At 38.0% G+C, this 8,753-nt stretch overlaps 1 protein-coding gene across 1 annotated transcript; it reads left to right on the top strand.

Moving 5' to 3' along the window:
* Nucleotides 1–1,613: 1,613 nt before the first annotated feature.
* Nucleotides 1,614–7,468, top strand: LOC103259323 (zinc finger protein 260-like). Its single transcript, XM_008057007.1, has 2 exons — nucleotides 1,614–1,641; nucleotides 4,872–7,468. Exons 1-2 carry the CDS (start codon nucleotides 1,614–1,616, stop codon nucleotides 6,524–6,526), a joined length of 1,683 nt encoding a protein of 560 aa, XP_008055198.1. The 3' UTR covers nucleotides 6,527–7,468.
* The last annotated feature ends 1,285 nt before the right edge of the window (nucleotides 7,469–8,753 follow it).

Consider the following 8,753-nt stretch of genomic DNA (forward strand, 5'->3'; position numbering starts at 1 on the left):
GCTGAAAAAGCAAGAGGTCCATGTATATGTAGAGATTGAGGAGAACCAAATCAAGTGGGTTAAGTGTCAGAACCATGGTTGGAAAGTTGGAAAATGTCCCAAAAACAAGTGACAAGATTATTCCCAGGAGGTTGAAGTGATTATTTTGTTGAAATCAATAATGTCAAATAACATGAGGACTAACATGAGTACCTTTGATTACGTTGCATTTTTACCTCCAGATACTTCCCTTTTCCACTGTGTGCTCTCTTTTGTACCTCCATGATGTAGTTTTTGACTACTTGAGGGCACTCTGGGAATTCCACCTTCCTGACTTCTGTCTGCCTTGTGTCTATGCTGCACTGACTCAGCAATGGTCATGTATTATATGTGTATTATCTTAATGCTTGGTGTGAGGCTACTCTTTCCATATAAAGAAAAGAGTCTGTGTCTTATGTTTCTTTATTTAGTGTGGTCTATATAGTAATTCACTGACAACAGCTTTAATCACATCTTTCTTGAATGCAGACTTTCATTTGTTTCATTTCTGATTCACAATTTTATTTTTAAATCAGAGATGTGTGCAGACTAGTGGGAGCATTTCCAAACTACATGTTGTCTCTCTAGAGATGGTACTTCAGATTGGTTAGATAGGGGAAGGGACCTGAACACATGAAGTTAGAAACAGTTTCCAGGTGTTTCTCCTTTGATCTCAATAGTTGAAAAACCAGTATTCTCATGGGCTTCAGAAGAGATTTTATTTATTTATTTTTATTTTTATTTTATTTTTTGAGTTGGAGTCTCACTCTGTCACCCAGACTGGAGTGCAGTGGCCGCTCCCAGCCACCACAGCCTCAACCTGCTGGGGCTCCAGCAATCCTTCTACCTCAGCCTTCCAAGTAGCTGGAACTACAGGCGTGTGCTACCACACCTGGCCAGTTTTTTGATTTATTGTAGAGATGAGGTCTCACCAAGTTGCCCAGGTGGGTCTCAAACCCGTGGGCTCAGGCAATCCACTCACCTCAGCCTCCCAAGGTACGGGATTACAGGCTGAGCCACCAAGCCCGGCTCAGAAGAGATTTTAATGTAATGAAGGACATGGGTCCATATTATTGAAAATATTTGAGAGTTTGATCATGAGACATTTTTGTATAATGCAAGACAGAGCAGAGTGAAGTATCAAATAGACAGGCTGTTTTACAAATGCTTCAGAGATAAAAAGAACTTTTTGTAAGCATAATCAGATAATTTCTGCAGGAAGAATAACTGGGTTTGGAATAAAAATGAGGGAATGCCTTGTGTGGGTCATTAGTAACATAAAAAGACTTTGGAGAAGGAAATAGAGAAAGTGATATTGGAGATAGCTAAGAGATTGTGCTTAGGAGACTATGAGCAAGGAAACAGCTGATTACTCTAGATTTTATGCTAATAATTGACTTTGAAAGTGTGAATTTGGTTTGTTTTTGTCTTTTGCTAGTTCTAGAGAATCTTGCTTGATAGCTGGGGGGTAGCACTGAAACAAAAGGAAGGTATAGCTTGAGGTTCTAAGATATATGGAAAAGAGGCAGGTGAATGTTTTCTTCCTCCATGGGGAGTGATTCCTTAAAAAGTCTTAATTGATGGGTTCCAGAGATATGGTAGGAACAGAGCTTAAGGAAGAATGTAATGTTGAAAGAAGACAATTTGGGATGACTGCTTCAAGAAGATTATAATGGTGAATACAGGATTTAAATTCTTGAGAATTTGATTATGAGGCATTTTTTTAAATAAGACAAGGCTGTGCAAAGGGAATTGTCAAATAGGGGCTGTTTTACAAATGATTCAGAGAAAATAAAACGCTGATGATGGTCTGTACCTGTGTGGCCACTGTGTTGGTCACTTAAATTTAATTAATTGTAAGTAAAATTAAAAATTCAGTTCTGTGGTAACCCTAATTGCATTCCAGTACTCAATAGTCACACATGACTAATGGCTACCATGTTGGAAAAAACAGATTTAGAACATTTCCTTCATTGTAGAAGGTTCTGTTGATCAGTGTTGGACAAAGTTGCCATATTATTAAACTGACTGGATAAGTTGATAGTTCTACTAATCAGTACACTTGTAACTCTACCCTGGGAAAGGAACAAGTGATCCTTTTGCCCTATTTTTAAATTCTGAATGGACATATATATATCTAAATATATTGAACTTTGTGGGACTGTATCACATTTGTAAAGGAAAAATGAACTCTTTTTTCCTACTCAAAGAGAACATTTCTAACACCAAATTTGACATAGGGTGGTGTTCCTACACCAACCAGTTCTCCAGCACTCCTGATACTAACTAGAGGTGCTTCAATTTAGTTGTGATATTACCTACCTGGACCCTAGGTAGTAAAAACCCCACAGGTTAAGGGCTTAGTTCTGCAAGACTGTCCCACTTCAGATGCCAGTCATAACTCATGGCCCCTAGGTTACCCACACTTCTGACTTGCCTATAATTCAGGAGTCTCCCCAACTCCCTACTTAGAATTGATATTTTCTGCTGAGAGCATACAGAATTCAAACATGTTTACTGGCTTATTATAAGAAATATGATAAAGGAATATGGGGGAACAGTCAGATGAACAGGTATGTAGGGTAAGATCCAGAAGGGTGTCAAGCTCTGTAGCTCTAGACCAAGAAAATTGGGATATGCTCTCTCTTACCATGTAGATGTGTTTACCAACATGGAAGCTCTCTGAACTCTTGTCTTTTAGGGATTTTTGTGGCAGCCTCATTACATATAACAATCAGCTATTAACTCAGTCTCTAGCCCTTCTCCCCTTCCTGGAGAATGATGACCAGACCCCATCCTGAAGCTCTCCAGGAGCCCATTAAGAGTTGCCTCATTAGAATAAAACATCTCCTATCACCTAGGAAATTTCAAGGGATTTAGGAGCTGAGTCAGCAAACAAATATTAGAACAAAAATGTTCCCAGCATCCCTATCACTTAGGAACTTGCAAGTGATTTATATCACAATATTTCAACTCCTACATAGAATGTTGGACTATTGACTGCAGTATTACACTAAATTGACATCTTAGGAATGTTTAGTTTTGGTGTGCAGTTGGAATGAGAGAAGAAAGATTTAGTAACAAGGTGATTATTAAATATTTTACCACAGCAATTTTGGAATGAGATGCATTTTGTTCTGTATTCTGATTTTTCCAATTCCAAACCTTTGTTACTAAAACTACTATAACACAGGTTACTTATTTACATTATTAACATAGACATATCTTCTGGGTGGTCTTTTAATATATCTGTGCATATCTAAACCTAAACTCTGAAACTTGGAGTGCATGAAGCTCTTGGCCTGGTCCTATCGCATTCTCTCTCTACTTAGATGATCTCATCCAATCCCATGCAATTTATAATATTTAAATAATGTATATATACTCATAGCTAAATTGTTATCTTAAGTCTAGAACTTTCTCCACACATAGATTTAACTGTATACTTTGTATCTCTCTTGAATGTGGATTATTTTTTATCCTAAACCTAGTATAGATGTTTAGTGGCACAGTCCATTCCCTCAAATGCCAAGCCTGTGTTCCTACTCTTCCTTATTTTATTAAATGGCACCGGTATTGATTATTATGCTGCATACTGAGGTTCTACAATCAATTTCTTTCTCTTCCATCTTCAATATTCACTCTAAAAGGGAATGTTCTCTTTTTCTGCATCATACATGTGTTTTCCTCCCCCATAATATGTGCTTTTTCACTTCTCTTTCATCTGCATTGTAATTTTGCATGCTTAAGCTACCTGAACTCTATCACAGTCTCCTGTATAGTCTCTTCTATAATTTCATCCCAATTAATTCTCCATGGAACAGTAATCTTTTAGAACTGTCAATTCCGAACATGTTGTTTTCTTGCCAAAGAATGTTTAATGGCTTACTGCCATTGTTCTTAGTATGAAAACCAATCTCTAATAAAGTCTTCCACAGCATTTCTATATTCTCAATTTTCCCAGCCTCGCCAAACTTACATATTTCTACTACACTCAGGCTTGGGATATTGCAGAAATACCAGTGTCTGTTATATTTCTTGATCATGCCAGTTTATCACTTCTGTATTTTGACGTGGCTGTTCCCTTTGCTTGGAATGTTCTTTAATGTTCTTTGCATAACATTGCTCATTCTTATCTTATTATGTCTGCCTGCCTTGTTTTTCTTGTGGATTTCTAAGGTTGACCTACCACTACTTTATCACCTCCTTTGTACTGTTTTTCACATTCTGAAATTTTCTTTATTCTTTGCTTAACTATTAACTCTATTTACTAGGATGACAGCTTCGTGAAGACAGAGAATATACTATTAATCACTTTAGTGTCTCAAATATCACCCCTTGCAAAGTTTGTTGGAAAAATGGATCCATGCTTTCCATCTGGTTTTGATCTGTTCGGTCTCAGTGTCTTTCTATTTCTAGTTCCATCTTCATTTTGCAAGATTCTATTTGGAAAGCAGCTCAAGGAATACTTATTTATTATAGACTATTTATAATTGTTGCTAACACAGCTTTTTTTTTCCTTTTGCTGTTTTAGTGTATTGACTTTTGTCATAGATCATGGGGTAAATGCTCTTAGACTAAAAACTCATAAAAGTCAGCTAAAAACGACATTTTTGTACCTCCTGCCCCCTCTGAAAAAAAGGGACATTTTAATTATTCTTTTATCTAGAAGAAATATGGGAAGTTGACCATATGCCATGATACCAAGAAAACCAAAATGAGCTTAAAAGTTTAGATAGGTATCAGCAAATTTGCCCTTGAAAACCATTTTAATTTATGTAAAAATATTGCTTCTTTAACACAAAGGTACAATAAGTTTGGCTCACATTGTAAAAGTTTGAAATTTCTTTTAGGTTTTGTTATCCTGGATAGACGTTTTGCAGAAAAGGATTATGATGACTTTAATGGATGTGGGAAGTCATGTCTCCATATCAAGCTTGACAAAACTCTTACCGAACTTAAATACCACAGATGTATTAAGCCCAGTAACACTAAATCACAGCTCAATGACTATCACAAAAAGTATATAGGAGAGAAACCATATGAATGCAATGAGGGTGGCAAAGCCTTCTGCAGGAAAGGACAGCTCGTTAGACATCCAAGAAACAAAAGAGGAAAGAAACTCCATGAATGTAATGTGTGTGAGAAAGCATTCTCCAGAAAGTCCCTGCTCATGGTACATCAGCAAACTCATACAGGAGGGAAGCCTTATGAAACTGAATGTGGAATAGCCTATTTCCAAAAGGCACATCTCACTGACCACCAGAGACTTCATACAGAAGAGAAGCCTTATGAATGCACTGAATGTGGAAAAACCTTTTCCCGAAAGGTGTATCTCACTGTACACCAGAGAATGCATTCAGGAGAGAAACCTTATAAATGCACTGAATGTGGAAAAGCCTTTTCCAAAAAGGTATATCTCACTATTCACCAGAGAATGCATACAGGAGAGAAACCTTATAAGTGCACTGAATGTGGCAAAGCCTTTGCCCAGAGGTCACATCTCACTTTACATCAGAGACTTCATACAGGAGAAAAGCGTTATGAATGCACTGAATGTGGAAGAACCTTCCATTTTAAGTCAGACCTTACCGTACATCAGAGACTTCATACAGGAGAGAAACCTTATGCATGTAATGAGTGCAGCAAAGCTTTTAGAAGCAAGTCAGAGCTCATTCGTCATCTGCGAACTCATACTGGAGAGAGACCATATTTATGCAATGAATGTGGTAAAACCTTCCGTGAGAAATCCCAACTCATTGGACACCAGCGATCTCACACTGGAGAAAAACTCTATGGATGCAGTGTGTGTGGGAAAGCATTTTCCCAAAAAGCAAATCTCACTGCACACCAGAGACTTCATACAGGAGAGAAGCCATATGAATGCACTGAATGTGGAAAAGGCTTCTCCCAGAAGGCATATCTCACTGCCCACCAAAAACTTCATACAGGAGAGAAGCCATATGAATGCAGTGAGTGTGGGAAAGCCTTCTCCAGGAAATCACAACTTGTTACACATCAAAGAACCGAAAGAGGAGAGAAACTGCATGTATGCAATGAATGTAAAAAAACATTCATGAGGAAGATTCAGCTCATTGAACATCAGAGAACTCACACAGGAGAGAAACCCCATGAATGTAATGAGTGCAACAGAGCCTTTAAACGCAAGTCACACCTCACACAACATCTGCGAACTCATACTGGAGAGAGACCGTATTCATGCAGTCAATGTGGGAAATGCTTCAGTAGTAGGTTCCGGCTTACTAGACACCAGCAATCTCACACTGGAGAGAAACGCTATGGATGCAGTGTGTGTGGGAAAGCCTTTTCCCAAAAGGCATATCTCAATGTACACCAGAGACTTCATACAGGAGAGAAGCCTTATGAATGCACTGAATGTGGAAGAACCTTCCATTTAAAGTCACACCTTACCAGACATCAGAGAATTCATGCTGGAAGGAAACCTTATGAAAGTAGTGAGTGTAACAAAACCTTTAGAAGCAAGTAAGAGCTCATTAGCATCTGGGAGCTCATACTGGAGAGAGACCTTGCTCCTGCATTGAATGTGGCAAAGCCTTTGCCCACAGGTCAGTTCTTACTAAACATAAGAAAATTCACACAGGAGAGACAGCTATAAATTCACTGAAAGTGGAGAAACCTTTGGGGAGTTATACCTCTCTATACATTAATGAATTCATACAAGGAGAAAGCCCTATGAACATAGTTCCCATGGAGATGCCTTCTTCTGGTACCCAGCCCTTATTAAACATCAGTGACCTTCCAGGGACTAGAAATGTAGTTAATTATGCAACAGCCATTTCCAAGAAGTCTAGCCTTAGTAACTAATCAGGAATTTGAATGGAATAAGCCTTGCAAGTGAAGTGAATGTAACTCCTTCAGTAATAAATTATGTCTTATATGTTACAGATGTGCAAAAAAAAAAAAAAAAAAAAAAAAAAAAAAAAAATTCTGTGATAGCAGAAAGGTAGCAAAGTCTTTACCAGAATCCTTCAACCATTATACATCAAAGATTTCACTTGGGGAAGAAACACTGTAATAGCAGAAATTAGACAGAGTACCTTTGTGATAAGTTAGATTTATTAAACATCACTGCACTCATATTGGCTTGAAATGCAGCTATTATGGTGAAGTCTTTGCCCGAAGGTGGTATCTCAATTGGTCTCAATTCTTAGAGGAATGTTTAGGAAATGGTGTGTGTTGTTTTCAGTGTTATGTTGTACTTTATCATGTGTCAGAGAAACATAAAAAAGGCACTTGTAGAGACAGTAGATACAGGAAATATTTTTAGTAATATAGGAGAATTTATTATACAAAAATGAGTTGTTTAAAAGCAAGAAAAAAAGGAAATTTACCAAAGTAATACATGTATTGTGCTTCTATACCTTGGGAGTCTTGGAAAGACTCCTTTAATAAACTTTTTTGTTGTTGTTGTTGTTGTTGTTGTTGTTGTTGAGTTGGAATCTACTCAGCTGCCCAGGCTGAAGTGCAGTTTCACACTCACAGTCACCCCAGCATCTTCCTCCTGGGTTCCTGGGATCTCTCCATCTCAGCCTCCCAAGTAGCCAGAAGTACAAGCTCGTACTGCCACACCTAGCTAATTTATTTTACAGATGAAGTCTTACCCAGTTGACCAGGATCTTCTAGAACCTGCCGGCTCAGGCAATCCTCTCACCTTGGGATTATAGGCTGAGCCACTGAGCCTGGCCAATAAATCCACTCTTAAACACTAGCTTTTGTATTACATAATGAAAGCTTGTGAATACAATGCATGTGGAAATAAAACTTTGTTAGTTTTCTATGGCTGCTATACCTAACTACCATAAATTTGCTATCTTGTAACACAAAGAGTTATGTTACAGTTATGTTATAGCTCTGCAATTCAATAACAGGTCACTGGACTCAAATGTTGATAAAACTGTTATTTCTTTTTGGAGGCTGTAGGGGAGAGTCTTTTTCCTTGTTCACTTTATGAGTGAGAACATATGGAACTCAGGTCTTTTTTTCTGTGATAAATCACTGAGTATGATAGACTCCAAATCCATCCAATTTGCTGCAAAGTCCATGTATTTGTCTTTTTTTTTATTTATCAATATTTTTTATTATGATATTGTGGGGTACAGTTAAGGGTTAGGTATACAAATACATTTCGTTCAGGCACCCTGTTGATAAGAGGTGTTTCCTCATCGCCAGACAGATGTTTGCTACCATTAATGCCATCTCCCTCCCCACCCATAGTTTCCCACTACTGTCAGTCGTTTTCTTGTAGTATTACATTGGATGTTCAAGGTCCATTATATGAGTGACAACATGTGATACTCGGATCTTTGTTTTTGTGAGAGGTCACTCAGTATTATAGGCTCTAGTTCCATCCAGGTTGCTGCGAAATTCATGATTTTGTTCTTTTTTATGACTGCATAGTATTCCATCATGTATATGTACCACATTTTTGTAATCCAGTCCTCTTTTGATGGGCAGCATGGTTGCTTCCAGGTTCTTGCTATTGTGAACAATGCTGCGATAAACATATGTGTGCAGGTATCCTGTTTATAGAGTGATTTGAGTTCTTCAGGATATATTCCCAGTAGGGAGATTGTGGGGTCATATGGGAGGTTGATATTCAGAGATTTTAGGAATTGCCACACTGCTTTCCACAGAGGTTGCACTAGTTTACACTCCCACCAACAGTGTAGAAGTGTTCCCTTTTCTCCACACCC

This window comes from Carlito syrichta, unplaced genomic scaffold, assembly GCF_000164805.1.
Source record: "Carlito syrichta isolate Samal-C Ts95f unplaced genomic scaffold, Tarsius_syrichta-2.0.1 Scaffold85667, whole genome shotgun sequence".
In the NCBI taxonomy this organism is placed as follows: domain Eukaryota; kingdom Metazoa; phylum Chordata; class Mammalia; order Primates; family Tarsiidae; genus Carlito; species Carlito syrichta.